General features: G+C 41.3%; 1 protein-coding gene across 1 annotated transcript in view; it reads right to left on the reverse strand.

The window, feature by feature from the left end:
* Positions 1-9,980, reverse strand: part of LOC124616285 (cytochrome P450 6k1-like) — an 82,831-nt gene extending 72,851 nt beyond the window's left edge. Inside the window, exons 1-2 of the mRNA XM_047144588.1 lie at positions 9,761-9,980; positions 8,034-8,272 (exon numbers count right to left, since the gene is read on the reverse strand). Coding sequence (XP_047000544.1) covers positions 8,034-8,272; positions 9,761-9,980 — 459 coding nt within the window. The remainder of the gene's footprint in view (positions 1-8,033; positions 8,273-9,760) is intronic.
* Between the last annotated feature and the right edge of the window lie 11,735 nt (positions 9,981-21,715).

The following is a 21,715-nucleotide window of genomic DNA, read 5'->3' on the forward strand; positions in this document are numbered from 1 at the left end:
GATAATGGTCATTACACACCCTTCTGGTTCTACCGCTATACACGGCTGCTGTTTTGCATCGTGAGTGCATTCGCTGTTTTCCAGAGATTTTTAGAACACGTAAGGTGTCCTGTGCTATGCAATCTATCTTGCTGACATCATCTTCACGTGTTTCTCACAGCAGTAACATATTACTAATCTTCAGATTCTGTTCACCTAATTACAAGAGGTGGGCCTTAAGTTCAATCTGCAAAAATCAAAGATTTTTGGGCCAAATTTGGATCTTCGAGCTACCTTCGTACGAAGATCGGTTTCAGACCTACGAAGAGCCTCTTAGCAGTGATTGATAACCTCCCTAAAACACAGAACCTGAAGGAACACCAGTCGTCGTTTTTTGAAAAATCAGTTATTCTATATTTCTCCCTAACGTGGTGGAAATAACTCATCCGTTGGATGAATTGCAAAAAATGGATGTTCCTTTCCTTCTGTCAGCAGCTGTAGAGAAGTAAGAAGTCGTCGTGCGTGTATCCCTTCTGTCCTTTCCGGCCAATCGGTGGTGTAGCAGGTGACTTCGCCCCGCGAGACGGACGTTTGGTGACTTGTTTCACAGCTGGAGGGCTGGCCGCGGTGGCCGAGTGGTTCTGGGCGCTTCAGTCCGGAACCCTTGACATGATTCTCCTTCAATGGGATGTTTGGTTCTTTAGATCCAAAAGAGAGGAATTCCCGCTGCTCTTGGAATCACAGCATCCATTTGTCTCTGCCTCCAGGAAACAAAATTGCGTCCTCCTGTCCCATTTGACCTCTCGCATTTCTTTCCAGTCCGATTTGACCTTCCCCTTGAGGATGGCATTCTATCTCATGGGGGAGTTATGCTGCTCATCCAGGATGAAGTTCATAGTCAAACAATCTCACTGACTACTCAGGTTCAAGCTGCTGCAGTCTGCATTTTCCTTCCTCACTTCGCTTTTTCGCTTTGTTTACATCCCTCCATCATTCGGTGTCACTAGGACAGACTTCCTCCAGCTCGTTTGGGCAACTCCCTTACCCCTTTTTGCTGCTTGGTGACTTTAATACCATCCCGTTTAGGGTTCTCCCAGAACCTGTCTGAGAGGAGCCCTCTTGGCTGTTTTTCTCAGTCAGCTAACTTTATCTCCCTCAACACGGAAATCCCTCCCACCCCGTTCCTTTCAGACTCCACGCACCCCTGTTCCCATTTGGGTCTCTCCTTCTGCACTGTTCTTCCTGCTCATCGTCTCGAGTGGTCCATTCTCTCTGACACTTACTCGAACGACCATTTCCTGTGTGCTATCCTGCCCCACTCATCTGCACACCTAAATTGCAGCTTTCTAAGGCCGACTGGGTTCTTTACTTCTCCCTGGCGACTTTCAACGAACGTTTCCCCAGTTGTGATGACCAGGTATACCACATTGCCAACATTATCCTTACCGCCGCGTAACGTTCCACTTCTTCTACTTCATCTTAACCTCACTGTGTCCCAGTCCCTTGGTTGACTGAGGAGTGCCGCAATGCATTTCGCGCGCAGAGACGTGCTCTCCGCATTTCCAGAAGTCATCCTATGAGGGCAAAGTGTATTCGTTAAAAACAGTTGCGAGCACAGTGTAGTCACGTTCTTCGGGATAGCGAAAAAGCTAGCTGGATTTCATTCACTGGTTCTTTTAACATTTCCACTCCCTCTTCCAATGCGTGGGCCAACATCCGAAGGCTCTCTGGGCCCAAGGTCCATTACAAAATTTCCAGACTGATCATAGCTGATGATGTCACAGTGGTGCTGTCTCCAACACCTTGGGCCGCCGTCTGTGGAGATGTCGAGCTCCACCGACTATCACCCTCCCTTCCTCCATATTATACGAGTGGAGGAGGCTCAGGTATTAGCCTTCTCTTCTCAGAGTTGTGAGTTCTACAGTGAAGGAGCTAGATAATGCTCTCACTTCATCTTGATCCTCTGCACCAGGGCCAGACGATGCTCACATTCAGATGTTGCAGAACCTTTTTGTGGGCAAGCACTTTCTCATTCATACATATAGTCGCATCTGGGTGAGGGCACGTTTCCTAAGCACTGGTAAGAAATTACTGTCATCCCCACCTCAGATGTAACCCCAGTACGGACAATTATGTTCCTCGTAGCTACTGCCCCATTTACCTCAACAGCTGTGTATGCGAGGTGATTGGACATATGATTCATGCCCAGCTGGAATGGTGGCTCGAGTCTCGCAATTTACTAACTACTGCACAATGTGTATTTCGAGCGCACATTTCTGCAGTTGATCTGTGTCTCTTTGTCAACCCATGTCATGAACGGTTTTTTTTGCATAAATACCAGGCTGTGGCCGTGTTTTTCGATTTGGAGAATGTCTACGACGTCTGATTGAGGTAGTTTTCATTGCTGACAGACGAGTAGTTTTGGAGTTACAGGGCTGTGGCAGCAGAAGACTGATGTGAGTGCCTTTACTAACAGCACGACATCGCCTACAGCGCCTCTCCTAAGCTCGTGACGATATCGGTTGGACATTAGACAATTGGGAAACTGGGGTCTAGGCAGATGAGTCCCGATTTCAGTTGGTAAGAGCCGATGGTAGGGCTCCAGTGTGACGCAGACTCCACGAAGTCATGTACACGAGTTATCAACTGGGCACTGTGCTAGTTGGTGGTGGTTCCATAATGATTTCGGCTATGTTTACATGGAATAGACTGGGTCCTCTGATCCACCTGAACCGATCATTGATTGTATTTGCGTACTTGGAGACCGTTTGTAGCCATTGAGGGACTCTATGTTCCCGATCAGTGATGGGAATTTTGTGAATGGCAGTGCTCCATGTTACCGGGCCACAATTGTTCGTGGTTTGTTTGAAGAACATTCTCAGCCATTCAAACGAACTATTTGGTCATCCAGATCGCCCGACATGAGCCCCATCGACCATTGAAGGGACATAATCGAGAGGCCAGTTCGTTTACAAGATCCTGCACATGCAACACTTTCTCAGTTGTGGACAGCTATAGGGGCAGAATGGCTCAATATTTCTGCATGGGGCTTCCAACGACTTATGAGTCCATACCACATGAAGCTGCTGCACTATGCTGGGCAAAAGGAGGCTGACACGATGTTAGAACTCATCCCAAGACTTTGTCACCTCAGTGTATGTGTCATCTTCTGTGGCTTGGATTTAATTCTCTAAAGTACAATGCAAAGTTTATGATCATTTGTCCATTGTATGTCTAAAACTTAGAACATGTTGTCTGGTTTGTTTCAATGGCTGACCTAAAAATTACGTTGCTAGAGGAAATACATTTTTAGAGATCAGTTTCTTTGTGTGCCGTTTTTTGCTGTTTTGACAGCAGATCATATGCAAAGTAGCAATGAAGAAAATTTGTGCATTTTTGATTCCTGGCTAGTGGTTATGTATGTGCCTGTACTTATATTTTCTGTCCTCTTGCAGAAATCTCTCTCTTCTAATAATGTGTATATTGTTTTCACGCCGTTTTTATATGATTTCACTCTCATTTTTACTTCACACGTATTTTCCACAAAATGTGATCTGAGGAGGCGTTAATGTCTCCATACTGATTGGGAAGTGGTATGTTATTGTCGCTCCTCACTTGTTCATCGTTTTCCTTATGTTTAGTATAGCTCTAATTTGGAATGTTTTGTGTGTCTCTGTTGGTTGAGAACTTAAGAGATATGATGTGATGTGTGTGTGTGTGAGTGTGAGTGTGTGAATGTTTAAAAGCGAGAGAACAGAGAACTGAAAAGATGGTTGAGGGGGGGGGGGCAATGGGATTGATAAAACAGATGATTTTAAGTATATAGAGGGTGTTTCATTATTATGTTTGTAGTGGGGAAGTGTATTTGTACAGTTCATTGTGTTCCAAACTATGTTTTTTTGTGCAGTGTTGTATTTTATTCAACTCTTTCTTTCCTTGTATCACTGTTCTTAGTGCATGGTAGTTCTTCTCTATGGTGAGTTGGGTTTATTGCTTTCTGTGACAATCTTAAGATCAGACACAATGTTGTTAGGGCGGTGGTTTTCTTGTATAAGATGATCTGCCAAAGTGGAGTGTATTCATATTTTGTTTTAAAATTTCTGCATGTTTGACCTATGTAGGTAATTAACTGATATATTGTAACTTTGCAGATTTGTTTGTGGAAGGATTTTTATTGTTTAGATTTTTCTATAGTATGCTGTTTGTGTGGAGTGATGTTTGTAGTACTTTATTCCTCAGGATGTTTCCTACACTGTGGACCTTTTTATTACTCTGTGTTAGTATACACCATATTGTGCTCTTTATAAGATTTTCCTGGTACTTTTTATTTGTCCAGTGTTTGTGTTCCTGGTTTTCAGTTGTGGCTTGTGCAGTGTTCGTGGTGTGGTCTTTTTCAGTTTCCTTTTTCATTTTGTTGTTCAGTTTGTCTATTATTGATATGTTGCACCCATTCTTCCTAGATAACTAATGTATTGTGTTTAATTTCTGTGTGTGGTTCAGTTTGTCCTGTGAAGTTAGGTTGAGCCTTTATGGCATGTATTTGCAGCTCAAGAGTTCGTGTGTGTGGGAATGATTCGAATACTTACAAATGGCAGTTCATGTGGCTGTAAGTTTTCTAAATATTCCAAAACTATGTTTGTTGTTGACTCTGTGTACAGTGATATGTAAGGAATTAAATTTAGTGTCTGCTTCTCTCTCAATGATGAATTTAGTTTTTGAGTGAACTCTGTTTATGCTACTGTGTACTTTTTTATCTAGGTGTCTGTTTTGTCTATCATGCAAATAGTGTTATCCACATAATGGTACCACTACATAATCATGTATTGTTCTGAATGTATTATTTCTTTGAATATCTTCTTTTAAACGTGGTTCAGTAATATGTCTGGAAGTAGGACACTGTTAAGTCAGCCCATTGGTAGATCATATTTTTGTAGACAGAACTCCTTGTTGAATGTGAAGTAATTCTGTTCTGTTATAATCTTTAGGATGGGCTCAGCTTCACCTATGTGTGAATTTATTATCTTCCCTTGTTCCTGCTGTTGTTCTTTAATAATGCTGATTGTTTATTCTACTGCCGTCATTGTATGTTGGGATATGATGTCAAACGATATCAGGTTCGCTGTTGATGGCAAAATTACATCTTTTATTTTTTCTGTCAGTGCATTGGTGTGTAGTAGGTTGCTGTTGGTTGCGAAAGTGTACAATTTCTGTATTACTATATGTGTTTGTCTAGCTAGGAGGTGAGATGGTGCATAGTGAAGTTAATTAGTGGTTGAATTGGACAAAAATGTTTGTGTATTTGGTAAACTATTTAGATTGAGTGTTTTGGGATTGTTATGTGTCATGTATTTTGCTCAAGATTTTGTGATGGGCATCAATTCTGTCTTCTTTATTCACTAATGTGGTGGATTTCATGAGGTCATTTAGTTGTTTGTTTTATGTTTCTTTCTTCATTTTCATTGTTGTTTCTATGATCTGATTCTGTGTGTGATGTCAACAAATTGGCTCATGGTTTTACTAGATTAGTTTGTTTAAGGTTTGTTTTATATAACTGAACATTTATCTGCTGTTTTTAGACATTTATGTACGTTTCTTTGGTACCTCATTGTGGGATCACTGACTAATTTAAGAATGTTATTGTTTTCTGTGAACTTTTCTGTTTTTATTGATGAATTCTGTTTCACTCATAAGGTCCAGCGTATTATTTTTTCCGTCTTCGTTATGACTGGACTGTGTTCTTGTAGTTTTTGATTTGTTTTCTGGATATGTTGTGGTCTGTTGTTTTTCAGTCGATGTGAATCTTTTTCTCCTTTATTATGCGTTTCATCTGTTCTGCTACCTTTTCTTTTGTCAAGGTGGCATTGAAATTGGTGTTTTCAAACATTTCTCCTTGTTTTATTTTCTATTCTGTTTCTGTGATCATATTTCCTATTATTTAGTGTGAATGTTTTGTGTTTATGTTGTGTTTGGACTCCTTTTACTAGTAATTTCCTTCCTTGCTTTGTTAATGAAATTTCAGTTAATTTCACAAGTCTATCATTCAATTGGTGTGCTGGATTTCATGAGGTCATACAGATTTTTTTTTTGTTTTTTTTTTCTTCCTGTTTATTGGTGTTTCTGTGTGTGATCTGGTTCCATGTGGATATCGACGAATTTGTCTGATGTTTTGGTATTGTCTAGTTCAGTGTGTGTTTTATATAACTTAACAGTGAGCTTCTGTTTTTTACCATATTGAAAATGAGTTTCTTCATGTAACTAAATAATATGTGCTTTTCTTTTTGCTATTTGTTCTGCAGGTTACTTGCAGTTCACATTGACTTTTACAAAACCAAGAATTATCTGATTACTCAGATAGGTTTTCTTAAACCTGATATTGAGTACAGTATTTTGCAACTGTATTGAAAATTCCAAAAGCAGTGTTTTTTGGGGTATTTTTGGAGATATATACACCAAAATCTTTCACAGTGAGTTTTTCGGATATATTGCACCAAATGCAGTACTTTAAATCTTCTTTTATATCAAAAGAAATTACAATTTAAGGTAAGGCTAAAAGGTAGCATTCTGGAGGATAACGACATCGTTCCTGCCAGGCATATAGAAGCGTGCATACCCTTATGTGAAATAAAAACGTGTCCAGTTTGTTACGGTGCGAGTGACTTTCTGAGTTTGGGGCACTGTCATGCAGCTACCAACAATGTTGTGGTGGAACCGATACCGTGTGATAATGTTTGCTGAGTGTCGTTCCACAGTCGCGATAAGATGCTGATGAATTTTAACATAGTGACTAGGAAAATGATAGTTAAGTTTATAAATTTATCTTCCATATAGAAACCGCACTCCGCCAGTAAGGCAGATAGTGAATCAAAATACAGACAGTGTCCCTATTGGGAATTACGCTGACTTAATAAAGATGCTTATAGGTGATGTAGTTCAATACAAGGTTGGTGAAGATTAGACGTGAAGACCGAATAACAAACGAGAAGGTGCTGAACTGAAGTGTGGCAAAATGAAATTTATGGCACAAATGAACTAAAAGAAGGGATGGGTTGCTAGAACAAGGAACTGTTGATTGGGTAATGAAAGCATGTATAGGGGGCAAACATAGTAGAGGGAGACGATGGCTTAAGTACAGTAAGCAGGTTCAAATAGATGAGGCTGCAGTGGTTATGCAGAGATGAAGAGGCTTGCATTGGGTAGACTAACTTTGACAACAACCTTAAACCAGTCTACAAACGGAAGATCACAACAACAAACACGAAGAATATTATTCCAAATTTCGTTACTTTTCCGTCATTAAGGAGGCACACAAAGAGCTTGACAGTGACTGTCGATCTGTAGAAGTATTTAAATAAACAGAGCTGTCAAAAGTATTTTGCAATAGTAAACTCCGAACATTACTAGTTACGAAAACTTCGCTTCAGGTGACAGCAACGCATGCCTACCAAACACATACATTTTAAAATGTGATCATCGTGTTCTAGGCATAACCATTTAATACACTTGATTATGGTACGTAACTGCGTTCGAACCAGCTGTGTAACCAAACTACAACATAACTGGCAACTGGTGTTTTCATTTCAACAAAAACGGTCTACATTTTGTAATTTTTTTAACGTTTGTTAGCCTTATTATAAGAAAACCATGGAATAATTTTATTTGAAGAAAACACTAAAATCATAGCGTTAAAGCGATGTTTATGGTTTTGTTGTAATGCGTTTAATATGTTCCCAACTGAAATATATCAACCATCCGCTTAAGAAACTACAGCGTTTTAAATGGCGATATGCAGAAAATATCCACTATGCTACAGCCGCTCTTTCAAATGTTAAATTCCTCATACAGGGTCTAAATAATCTTAAACAACATGTTCTTAAGTGATATTAGCCTTCCAACAGATATGTATTTCGATTGACAAAAGGTACTTACAGAATATCAGGCTTAAAGAAATGCAATTTTACAATGTAGCTGGAGGAAGAGATTTGACACATCTTCATGAGGAGTTTTAGATTAAAGCATTTCGAATTCAAATAAATGTAAAACATGTATTTACTAACCGTAAACATGCCCTTCAGTTTGCCAGACGTGAAAGTAGGACTCAATTTGACCCTAAGTTGCCGCCACTTTTGTCCAGTGAGGGCAAACAAATGATGATTCAGTGGCTCTTTATCGTCAAGTACGATTCCTCGATCATGGAACGTCGAGAAATCCTTCACAAGGATGTGGCGTATGATCTCTGGATCACGAATTAGAAGAATCGGTCGACTGAATCCGAAATGTCCAACATAACGCTCTCCTGCAAAGAGAAATTAATCTTAAATTGCAAGATAATAACAGAAGCAGAATTATTACAATATCCAAATAACGGAATTGGGTCTTTTCTTCCATATCATATAGTAGACATGCGCTATATTTCAGTGAGCAATGGAATGAGAGAGCTATATGCTTCCCACCTTGCGACGTACCTCTTGTATGGCACTTGCGCGATGTACGGCTCTATTAACAAAACCAGGTCATTTATTTTATGCTCAGCAACAGATTGCACTGCACTATTCCCTTTCACCCTTGATCCTGCAGTCGAGTTACCTGATCACTGGCGTGTAATACGAATTGTCAAGTAACACAATTTGAAACATATTAAAAACAATAATAATAAATGAAAAACGGTTGAATTCCAGTGATGACTGATGAATGCCACAACAAATGATTTAAACTGAAGGAAACGATTTTTGAAATCAGACAAAACACTTTAACTTTTAGGAGTGCTGCTCCATTAAATAGAATCTGTGAGACTTCGTCCAATATAATCAGAAATTTTGTAAGTTTGAGCAACAGTTAAAGTATTCGTCGTCACTCGCCGTCCAGAACTTCACTTTACCTACATCTGGCTACTCCGCCCTATCGTCACAGAGTCTTCTAACAGAGTGTCTTTCAAACTGCCTCATGAATCCTTCCAGCTCTCCAGAAACAATTAGAACGCTTGAGCGCCAATCGAGACTTGCATTCCCCCACTATGACAGCACAGTTTTATTTAAAATCTGATAAATGTATTGATTATTAACAAATGTACAAATTACACAAATGATTTAAGTGGCAACTCACCATCTTACGATTCTACTGATACTAAGTACTGTATACTACGAGTATTTACAACGTTTATACATAAACAGTATATCAAGTAACTAAGGCATTCTCGCTAGTGACAAATAATGATGATGAAATATGTAGAATCTGTGAAATAAATGATCTTGGTCTGCTCTATTGAAATGTCGTCTAAATTCCAATCTACTACTTAATACATATACTTTGCTACTGTTGAATTATAATTGTATTTAATGCTGGTCAAAATTGCTATTCATTAGAGGTATTTGACATTAGTTATCAGTCTAATTTTTTGAAATCGGATGATTCTTTTTGATGCACCCTGTACAAACAGTTATTCACGTATTGTTCTTTGCACTGTGACACCAAATGCCACCGTACCGGAACACGAAAACCTGGTTCATCTTTTAGTTTCCAATGTTACGTCACACTACCAGATATAAAAGCATCTCTACGTATGAGGCAGGTACACACATTTTTCGCCCACCGTTTTGAAAGCAGTCCTTCTATCACATCTCATAAGTTTCACACAATGGAGTTGTCCTGACAGGTTACAAAATCTTTACTAAAGATTTTATTTGTGCTAGAAACCTTCACGGCAGTGTACGCTGTACCAGAGGAATTTACAGTATAAGAAAAGCTTGTGTCTAACTAAGTCTTGCCCGCAAGTCTTGAAACGTACCTGATAGCTGTTTGTATAAGCGTTGCGTCGTTACACCAAGGGGCTCCTGACCCAAAATGTTTTTCCTGAAGTTTCCGAACGGAATGCTTGGCTCCACGAAAGGTACGCCCTTCTTCTTCCAGTATTTGAAGCCATGGTCGAACCACAGGTAGATAACGAGAGTCACTACAGAAACGACAAGTATGAATTCACTAATCCACGAGTCCAAGAGAAGCGCCATCGTTGTCCTGGAATAAAGATACTGAGTTAATATCTTAAATGTACACGTGTGATCCATATCTTCCAATTAAACTAAGTAGCTAACTAGGAGATACGTGATGCTGGGAGTGTTACTATTAGACTTGAAACGTCAGATTCATGAAGACTGTTTTATTTGAGTTATTGGGTCGTATGAATAAAACGGAGAGCGTACTTTATTCTTGGGATCTCGGAGAACATTCTCAGTTTCTCATGAATAAAACGATTAGGACAAAATACATCATCTGAAAATGTTCTCGGATTGGGTAAAAGGCTGGTGGAAGTTTCTAAAAACGGAAAATGTTCTCCGATTTCATATGAATAAAACTAGGGAAGTTTCTCAGAACTGGAGAAAATTCTCGGTTTTTTAATTAAGCTTTGTAGCATGGTTCATGCTAAGTAAGTTCTATTGAGGATAACTTTTGGTAATTCTTACCGAGTTTTTTAAAGTAAAAATGGCTGAATTTATGCTTCTCGGAAGCGGAGAAAAGATATATGTTGCCCGAAGGAATAAAGAAAAGAAAAACTGTAGAAATTTATATGGTTTTAACAATAAAAGCATTATTTGATTGGTGAACTTTCTTCCCGAAAATGAGAACATTGTTTTACTATTTAGCAAAGACAAGTTTTCAGACTGGTGTACGAGAAGACTTAGGTGTACACCAGTGTGTCACTGACATTCTTGACATTCTCAGTCCGCCTACTTAGCTGAGCAGTGACGTGTTTGCCTACCATGCAGGGAGCGAGGGTTCGATTCCTGTGCGTTTGGAGATCTTCCTCCGCTCGTGGACTGGGTGTTGCGCTGTTCATATCATCATGTCATTATCACCGACGAGCACGTCACCTAGTGTGGCGTCACCTGAAATAAGACTCGCACCCGGCTGCCGAACTCACCCGGAATGGTCCTCCCAGCCATCAATGTGACACGATCGCTTTTTAGACATTGCCAGATGTTCATCTTCATGTTTCCTCAAATCACAAATGTTAAAACTAAGTAAGCGGGCCAGTAAAATTGCTCACAGGTTTATCACAAAATTAGCGTTCCGTTTCTCGCAAGGAAACGTCACGGCCGAACGTTTAAGTACTCGACGCGCGAACGAACCACTATTCGTCATATTTAAATAAAATAATCTCGTATTAGAAAACTCTGGGAAAGTTGCTGTTTGGAGCAGGTGAAAGGGTGATGTATTCTTAAGGCTTTATTCACGTAATGTATTCACTTAATTCGACAACAACAACATTGTCTGCATATCAGAAAATCAGGTAAGATCGGCAGAAAATATATTTTCATAAACTGCCCGTGTACGTAAAGCTAATATCGAGGCGTAGTGCAACTTTTCCATAACACAGTGAAGGCAGTTACATAATTGTGCATTGAATAGTTTGCCTGCCTGAGAGAGCTGAATGAAATTTAGAATTACATGTGTGTTCCGTGCCGGACACAGCAGACGACACACATCGGGATCCTTCTTAAGAAGGAAGGAAGCGGGTGCGAAGAAAGAACCTCGTCAGAGAACATGCTTCGAATTTTTTATTCACGCGAAATTGACAGTCTTCTCCGGAGAATGTTCCCTTTTTTATTCATACGACCCATTATTCCTAGCCCAGAGCTAGATGCACTAATGAGCCCAAAACACTGTGGCCACTAAATGCATACCTTCAGGTGGTGTTTTGGGCGCGTGACGAATTAAGGAATGTATGTAAGCAGAAGAGTGACAAATCGTGAAATCATTCTAGCGATACGGGGCACAGGTGGGGAAACCCACTGTCATAAACGACTTTGACAGAGGGCAGACTGTTCTGGCCCGGTGTCTGACTGTTTTACTCTACGCCTCCTCACACAACGTGGAGATCAAAGGCTTGCGCGCTGTCTAGAACAGAATAGACAGCGATCTGTGGCAGGTATGCGAGTGCAATGCTGATGCAGGCATAATTCCTTCGTAGCACACCATTCAGCGCTGACTGCTGAAAATGGCTCTCCACAGTAGAGGCCATGTTGGCTCCAGGACGTCGTCACGATTGCAATGGGTACGGTATCACCGAGACTTGACAGTGACTCAGTGAAAAAGTGCTACCTGCTCTGACGAATCACGTTTCTTGTTACAACAGATCGTTGGTCGTGTCCGCATACGCACGTCGGACAGTTAGCTGTGAGTCTATAGGACTGGCGGTAGTATCTGAACACACTATGACAGCTGTGCACTACGTCAACATTATTGTGGCCACCTGTATCCCTTCATATACACCTATATCTACATGGATACTCTGCAGATCACACTTAACAGGCCGGCCGGTGTGGCCGAGCGGTTCTAGGCGCTTCAGTCTGGAATAGCGCGATCGCTACGTCGCAGGTTCGAATCCCGCCTCCGGCATGGATGCGTGTGATGTCCTTAGGTTAGTTAGGTTTGAGTAGTTCTAAGTCTAGGGGACTGATGACCTCAGATGTTTAGTCCCATAGTGCTCAGAGCCATTTGAACCATTTGAACACTTCACATCCTGACAGAGGGTTCACTGAACCACCTTCACACTAATTCTCTATTATTCCACTCTCGAACAGTGGGAGGAAAAAACGAAAACCTATATCTTTCCGTGCTAGCTCTGATTTCACTTTTTTTTTATTATGATGATGTTTCTCTCTATGTAGCACGGCGTCAACAAAAAATTTTCACACTCGGAGGAGAAAGTTGGAGATTCAAATATCGTGATAAGATTCCGCCGCAACGAGAAACGCCTTTGTCTTAGTGATGTCCACCCCAGTTCCTGTATCATGTCCGTGGCAGTCTCTTTAAGAGCTCTGTTGCATATTGTAAGTGTTCTGTGAATAAAACGTAATTTTTCGGCCTTCCTCACAACATTTTCTACGTATTCTTTCCAATTTAAGTACCTCGTCATTGTAATTCCTAGATACGCAGATGAACTTAAGGTTTTTAGATTTGATTGATTTATAGTGTGACCGACGTTTAACGAATTCCATTTAGAACTATGTGGTTGACCTCGCACTTTTCGTTGTTAGGATCAATTGCCAATTTTCGCACCATACAGATATTTTTTCTAAATCTCTCTGCAATTTGGTTTCATCTTCTGATGACTTTACTAGACGATAAACGACAGTATCATGTATAAACAACCTTACAGGGCTGCTGAGATTATCTCCTAAATCGTTTATATACATAAAGAATTACAAAGTGCCTATAACACTTTCTTGGGGAACACAATAAATCACTTCTTTCTTACTCGATGACTTTCCGTAAGTTACCACAAACTGTGACCTCGGTGACAGAAAATCACAAATCCAGGCCCATAACTGAGACGATATTCCATAAGCACGCAATTTGGTTACAAGCCGCTTGTGAGTTACGGTGTCAAAAGCCTTCTGAAAATCTAGAAATACGGAACCATTTCGGAATCCCTTGTCGATGGCAGTCAACACTTCATGTCAATAAAGAGCTACTTGTGTTTCGTAAGAACGATATTTTCTAAATCCGTCATGACTGTGTCTGAATAGACCGTTCTCTTCGAGACAATTCATTTCTTTCGAAAGTAATATATGTTCCAAAATCCTGCTGTATATGATATGGGCTTATAATCTAGTGGATTACTTCTGTGGCCTTTCTTGAATATTGTTGTGACCTGTGCAGTTTTCTAGTCTTTAGGTAGGGATGTTTCGTCGAGCGAGCGGTTGTACATGATTGGTAAGTATGGATCTATAGCACCAGTGTAATCTGATGCCTTCTTCGAAGGCGATGGTATCGTCTAGCATAACAACTATTCGTGCTACACGGCCAAAATCGAGTTACAGTAGTTGATCAACTTGATAGTGAGCTCACTTTCGTGTCTTTTCCACAAAATTCGCATGATCTGATCGTGGTGGAACAAACAAAGGACGCCAGCCACGCGCTCACACACAACCAGCCCAAAATTTACGGGAATTGAGTAACCCGTGCGTAGACATCTCTCGCCTCGAACCTCCGAATACGTACCAAGGATTCGTTCAATATCTGGCACGCAGAATCGTTGCTGCATTGCGTTCCAAGAGTGGACCAATACTGTTAAGCAGGTGGTCACAATACTTTGCCTCATCGGTGCAGCTTATGTCTTAATATGCCGGTCGTCTCATACTTTTCAGGTCAAATTTGAACAGCCAGTACAGGATTATAGCCTTAGCGTTCTGTGTAATGAACCAATGGTCGGAAATAAACAGTTCAGTCTCTGTTGATCCGCCGTGGCTAGTCGGAAGAAAAATCACCAAACAACCGTTTGTTTTCTGATGTTGTTACTTCATTTACACGGCCAGTTTCTGCATCTCCTATGCACTCTATGTTCAGAGAATCAGATGCATACATGCACGCAGTCGTTGTCGGATTCACTCTACACGGTGTGCATAGGGACTGAAGGAGGTATTATGAAATGCCGAAACTGGCTGTGTAAATAAAATAACGGCTTCTAAAAACGTACAACTGTTCCATGATTTTTCTTTGGTGAGTAAATACTTTGCCAGCTGCCTTGCCGCAGTGGTAACTCCGGTTCCCGTGAGATCACCTAAGTTAAGCGCTGTCGGGCTGGGCTAGGACTTGGATGGCTGACCATCCAGTCTGCCGAGTGGAGTTGGCAAACGGGTTGCACTAAACCTTTGTGAGGCAAACTGAGGAGTTACTTGATTGATAAGTAGCCGCTCGGATCTCGTAAACTGACATACAGTCGGGAGAGCGGTGTGCTGACCACATGCCACTCCACATCTGCATCCAGTGACGATTGTGGGCAGAGGATGACACGGCGGTCGGTGGGCATGCAGACTTTCTTGGCAAATCTCGATGACAAAATCTTCTGGGGTTGACAGCCGAGTCAACGCGTTGTTCTCCAGCAAAGATGCGGACGAGACATGAACCCGACACTTCAACCTGAAGCTGTGAAGCAAAAAACTTGCTCAAAATTTGCTGGAGAACAACACATTGACTCGGCTGTTAGTCCGAGAAGATTTTGTCACAGGTATGTTGGGCCATCACGGACTGTTCGGACTGTGTTTACCTTAGGTAGTACGTTTCCTTGATTGAGCAATGCCTGCATGTAAAATGCTCATGTTTCATAACAAATAACTGCATACAGTAGCGACGCTGGTGGCATTGTGTTACAAAGGCTCCACATTTTTGTGTGGTGTGACCATGGATAAGTTTAATACTTTTTAATGTACATAAATGGCTGTACACGATGGAAGGTTATTAAATTTAAGAACTTGCGCAAACGCATTTAATTTATGGTGCAGCCGAAAGCAGCGCCCAGAAAGACGAATGTACTCTCACTGGAATAAAATTGTCATTGTGTAGAGACGCTGATGAGAAAATGAGTGCTTCAAGTCACTGGGGGAATTCTTGAGAAAGAGTTGCACATACAGTAAAATTTTAGAACACGTTATATCGTGTGGGAGAAGCTTCACGAAAAAACACCCATCAGCTTGTCCATGAAATGCATTTGTCGTAGAACGAGGCGCGAAAGGCGCTACTGGAGCAGCAATTGTACCCCTGTCATCAACAAAGCGGGCAAATAATGGCTCCAAGTAATTTGATTCAAGAGTTCAGTTTGAATACACTGCCTGACAAGAAAAGGGAGACACCCATAAGATATCGCCAGATTCCAGTGTAACTTCCTACACGTGCTCACCATCGGCGGATATGCATTGGCGGACGTTGTATTTCCCTATCGCATAACAGTACGTCTTGGACATCCTGTGCCCTTTGGTCTTATCTCTCACGCAACAGTATCGTTGTGCCATTTTTCTACAGGACATTGCTCGTCCATACATGACATGTGTCACTATAAATAGCCAGCATATTCTGAGGTACCCCATTGGCAGAAAGATCTCCAGATATGTCCCCCCAATAGAACATATGTGGCACCATTTGATAAACGAACACCATACCAGTACATTACCGAGTATACAGGGTGTTTCCGTAAGAGTGTACAAAAATGGAACAGGACATAGAGAATGCTGTAGTAAAAAATTCGAGGCAGGGAACCTGGTGTCGTAGAAGCCATCTTAAGGTGATTTGGAAGTAAACTTGTCCACCGCTTTGTCTAGCATTACTGTTTTCCAGTTTATTTACAACTAACATGCGTACAAGTTTACACATACTGTGCTGTTTATTTACATGTACTTCCTTTATTTCCTGCAAGGAAACAAGGAGGGCGAACCTTGTTACTAGGGAGTCTACGTGGCCATCTGAATGGCTACCTGTGCTTGAGGTTCGTGCTCGAGTGTTTGGAGAACGTACCCTTGGCTGTTCATGAGAGGATGTGGATGAAACATGACGGCGCACCGCCTCACTTCAGTATGGATGTTCGCAACCACCTCAGTGCTGTATTTCTTGGTCGCTGGATTGGAAGGGACAAGTCCTATTCCATGGTCGGCGAGGTCACCTGACCTAGAGCCCCTTATTATTTCCTATGGGCGTACTTAATGTCTCTTGTGTATGAGACCCCAGTGGATACGGAGATGGAATTAGTTGCCAGAATCGTCGCTGCCTGTAATGTGAATCAAAACACACCAGGGATATTTTGTCAGGGTGCGTCAGAATCATGTTCGCAGATGTCATTCTTGCACTTATGGCCTTCAATTTCAGCACATTTTGTAAGATAAGGTACAAATGTTACGTTCATTGTGTCAGTGATGGTATTTGCAGTTAGCTGTAACTAATGTAAATAAAAAAGGACCCAGTAATGTGATTTTATTCCTGTTATCTCCATCAGCTGACTTCTTCGGACCCAGCTTCCTTACCTCAAATGGTTCAATGGAGCACCCTCTACATCCGGTTAAATTTTTGCGCGCTCTTATGCAAACACCCTGTCTAAAGTACCGTACACACGGTTGTCAGCGAGCGTGGTTCAGGAGTGGATACGAGAGGTTTATGATATTCTTCGAAATTGAGTCAGTGCATGCATCCAAGCCAGATGGGCAGCCACGTCATGCTAATAAATGGGTGCATATTGCCATTTTCTCCATAAATTTGATTCGGTGCTCTAATCATTGAAATTACATCACATACCCTCTCAACGTGTGAAGTTTCATTTCGTCGTCCAGTCCGCTTCTGGTTGCTTACCTTTTTTCTCAGACAGTGTAGTTGCTGTGAGTTTACATTGTTACCATACAGTGTAGTGTATTTACGTCGGTAAAATATTCGTTTCGACCAGTAGTTCGTAATTTACAGGTATTCAGGTTAGGATACTATTCGTAATATGATACTATTCGTAATATTTTGACCGTAAAGGTACTGGAAGCCTTGTACTTATACGATGATCATTGTTGCGATCTAAGGCTCACAACACAGCCGATTAGCGGCGTTTGTGTGATTACAGTGGGGGGCGATACACATAATGATGAAAATAATAGAAAATGAATCTCATTTCAGTGTTGTAACTCAATCTGTTATTTAGTTTAGTCGAAAGGTCTGGTTGGGAAATGTCAACAGTTTTTGTGTTTTATGTCATGTTTAGAATCGTAGTAATGCAAGTCCAGAGGAGAGTAATCATCGTAAATATTGAAAGCCTATGAAACTAAGAGACATTTTTGATTGAACAACTACATCTTACTCAAATTCAAATTATTTAATACTCTGGATTCTGCAAAACATTGTTTATTCCTTTTTTAAATCCTTTTTCCAAACGTGAATCGACATCCACGTGTCATCTTCAATGCGTCTAGCTTTACATATCTTAAAATATCACAAGAAGTACGTCGTTTGGTTCGAATTGGCTCCAATGGCTCCGAGCAGTATTCGACTTAACATCTGAGGTCATCAGTCCCCTAGACTTAGAACTGCTTAAATCTAACTAACCTAAGGACATCACACACATCCACGCCCGAGGCAGGATTCGAACCTGCGACCGTAGCGGTCGCGCGGTTCCAGACTGAAGCGCCTAGAACCGCTCGGCCACCACGGCCGGCACGTGGTTGGGTCTTACGCCTAAAAACTACAAAATGTTTTTTTATTTGTTCGTTTTGATTGCTCACATGAAACTACAATAACTGTGAATGTGGAATTGCACAGGCTCGCTTGCTTTTACTGGTTTTTGTGGACTACAGCAAGTCATATAAAATGTAGTGGGAAACGTTTGCGTGAGGATTGTTATTTTTAGACATTTCTTGCGTCTCTCTCACCTGCCATCATATGTATTCATGCATAAAAACGCGATTTATTAATAATTTATGTTGCCACACGTATTGAGAGATGCTATATCATTGACGCCATTCACTTGTTCATCGTTTTGTTTTTTGTCAAGTATATCGCTAATTTTTGCTGGTTAGTGGGAGTTTTTACGGTGATCCAGCCCCTGGCCCCCCAGCTACACACGCACACACACGCTCTCACACACATGCACACACACACACACACACACACACACACACACACACACACACACACACGAATATCAGATTATGGGATTACGAGACTCTGGAACGGGGGGTGGAAAGAGTTGGTGAGTGGTTCTGGTTGCTGAGGTTTAGTGGGTAAGGAGAAATGACCGACTAGAGCGAGGTGTGTAAGTAATGCAGTATGTGGCTGGCCACGGTATTATGGGCGGATAACTTGGTTGAAATGGAACACGAAACAACATATTTATACGAAAATGCGTAACACCCCCCCACAAACACTTTTCTGAAAAACCAAATACACCAGAAATTTCGCGTCCATGACTCGAGCTCATTGAAGTTTCAAGCATAGTTCTAGACCCAATATTTTAAATATTATTACATGCTTTTCACTACAATAGTTTACAAAATTAATAACGAATGAACCACTGAAGCAAAACGTTCATACATTAGAGTTGACGACGTCTGTGCCCACCAAAATAGCTGCATTTAAAATCAAATGTGTGTATCAACAACTATAGACGATTTATTAAATGTCAATATGCAAATTCTCCACAGTTACACATAGTATGAATGGCGCATGGTCTCCTCAGATTCTTACGACATTCCTAGTGGATGAGCGACCATAGTTTATTTGGTACGTATTAGTAATGTTTCGTAAGGGTTAACACATTGCAATGCCAGATTCAGTCATGCATTCGTGAACCTTATAAATAATTTGTTTAATGGTGTGTCGATATTTCAGTGAGAGGTCGCAAAGTGACCGTAATAAATTTCTCTGTGTTTCAGCTTGTTACATGTGTAGTTACCTTCAAAACGGAATAGTGGTCAGTGTTTAAGTAATTAACTGGCATTCAGCAGTGTTGATGTCGCAGAGCCTTCAAGCGCTGGTGGATAGGCGCGCCAGAGCTCTGTCAGCAAACTTTTGTAGCTGGTGCTGTGTGTGATATTGTCGAGAGGCTGTGCGACCGAGGAGCCGTGCTCAGTGGAAATACTTGAGAATTTGTTTGGACTCAAAAGTAATGCCATGACCGCAAGTTACAGACTCTAGCTTTCCACGCGTCTTATAATATTTGACTGCGAGTTATTTTTTGTAATTGATTTTGCGAGCTGTAATTTGGTGTACGGGATTAGAGAAAGCTGTGAATTGGGAATATTCCCTGCATTTGTCATTTCTATCCTATCTGATGAAGTTGATGGATGTTTTTTTGCGCAGTGATTCTTGAGAGTATCGAACTTCAATTTACATAGCGATTGGCAGTGGGAAACTATACTTTCGAATTTTGGACATTTGTTGCTGCTTTCATGACTTAATGTGTTTTCATGACTTAACGTGCAATTCCATGAACTTTACTCGCAGGTCTTGCTGTGTTCAATGTTCTGCGCGCACTACAAGACAACATACTTCGCACTGCACAAATTAATCATTATTTAACTGATTTTATTTGTGTCCGCAAATCCATGTGAGGCCAACATTCTCAATGTGCTCACTCTTTGGTTTAAACTGTAGTTACCTGGTTTAGCCCACAAAATCATCTTAAATGATTTTATCCAGTTAATTAACATGTTCTACAGTCTGTTTTATTAACCCTTTCTAGACAGACACACTAATAAAGCCTAAAGATATCTATAACTATCACTGAAACTACTCTCTGCTAAATATAAGTTTTAGAAATATTCCTGTTTCTAATATTTGAGATTTAAAGCGGTGGTGCACTACCGACTCTTCCGACAGCACATCGAGTCAAGGCAATAGATAGTTAAATTTGGTGTTGCATTGCCCACACAGATAGCGGCGTACAGAGCTGCCGGTGCAGCCCTAAATGTTTTCCCCACCAGATAAACCACATATATACAGTTTTAGGAGAGCAATAAAAACAAAATATACTTATCAAGCCTAAAATGTGAAACCACCCACAAACATTGTCTAATATTTTCACAAAAATAAAACACGACACATTGAAGGTGACACAGAGATGCCGAAATATGTTGGCTGTAGCGAGCCTCGTGTTGCATTTCTTTTTTTCTCAGCACACTTCATCCATCCGTACGATAGGTCTAATTAATCAATAAATTTTACTGTATGCGCGGAAGAGTGGTATCGTCCGTAAGAGGGGGTGACGATTGACGAGAAATTCTTTGTCTTAATTGTAAAGTTGCACTCTGAATTCATTCTGGTAATTAGTGAGGAGTAAAAATACGGCCCTTACAGTTTCTGCTCGCCTTGGCCAGCCTTCAGTGGACGAGGCAGCTGATACGATGCGTGCGGGGTAGCAGCGGCGGCTACCCGACTCTTGTGAGCGACCGCCCCCTATCGCATTCACGGCGGCAGATGGCGGCGTGCGTCTTTGCCAGAATTAACAACACTCGGGAAAGAATGCACTTGCGTGCTGAGTTCAGTGAACTCTCCCTGTGCTCGAGTTGGCAAATATAAATACAACGGTTTCTCCAAAGGACAGAGTACCCACGCAAATGGCGTGTCCCGTGCTTTAACATCGCAGTATTGTGCAGTAATCACGGGGCGCCTCCACAGGTGAGTCTTTTGTCTAGAACCAACGGCCGCTGACTCCTTGAGCGTAAAATTGACAAGACAAGGTTACATGAAGATTTTCGTGGGACACCCTCTGATAGGTTGCAGTTTGGAACCTTTGGGAATAGTCATGCGTCGTAGGATGGCACTCGCAAATTTATGAAAGGAGGAGTAGGATAGTTTGGCACTCTGAATCTTCCAAAAAGCGACGCCAAATCTTCCAGAACAAAACTGTAAAGACGTTTCTGATTGGTGGAATAGAATACGCGGTTTCAGATTGGCCAAAATAGCACCTTTGGCGGGCTCGCACCATGAAAGAACCGGGAGCCATAGTAAACGCACTTCTCTGCCTGGAGCCATAGTAAATACACTTCGTCAATGATAGGAATACAGAACATAGTTCTTCATCGTGAGAGGGGCAGTTTATTCGCGAGCAGACGGGCTGTATAATGCCATTATCCGTCGCCGCCTGCGACCTCACCGCGTCTCGTCTCCCATAAATTATGCAAGTGTCGCAGTAATGGAGTATGAAGTTCGTACGGGATGATCGGCGTTTTAGTTCAGATTAATCAATCAGTTACTGCGTGGTGTCCTTTCGGCCTTGATTTTACCCTTTGGGGTTCTATTTCTCTTTACTCATTAACCTTGCAATGAAGTCGTCACCGACACTTCAATTTCGCGATTAGCAGTTACTTAACACCGTTTCTTGTTCGTTAGGCCTGTTTTATGATACCTTTTCCAGTCCTTTCTCTCTGAATATCCACAGTTACCATACGCTCATGTGTGTATATGCACTCATTCTTCCGTGACGATATCTGATAATTGT

The sequence above is a fragment of the Schistocerca americana genome, chromosome 5 (genome assembly GCF_021461395.2).
Source record: "Schistocerca americana isolate TAMUIC-IGC-003095 chromosome 5, iqSchAmer2.1, whole genome shotgun sequence".
In the NCBI taxonomy this organism is placed as follows: Eukaryota; Metazoa; Arthropoda; class Insecta; order Orthoptera; family Acrididae; genus Schistocerca; species Schistocerca americana.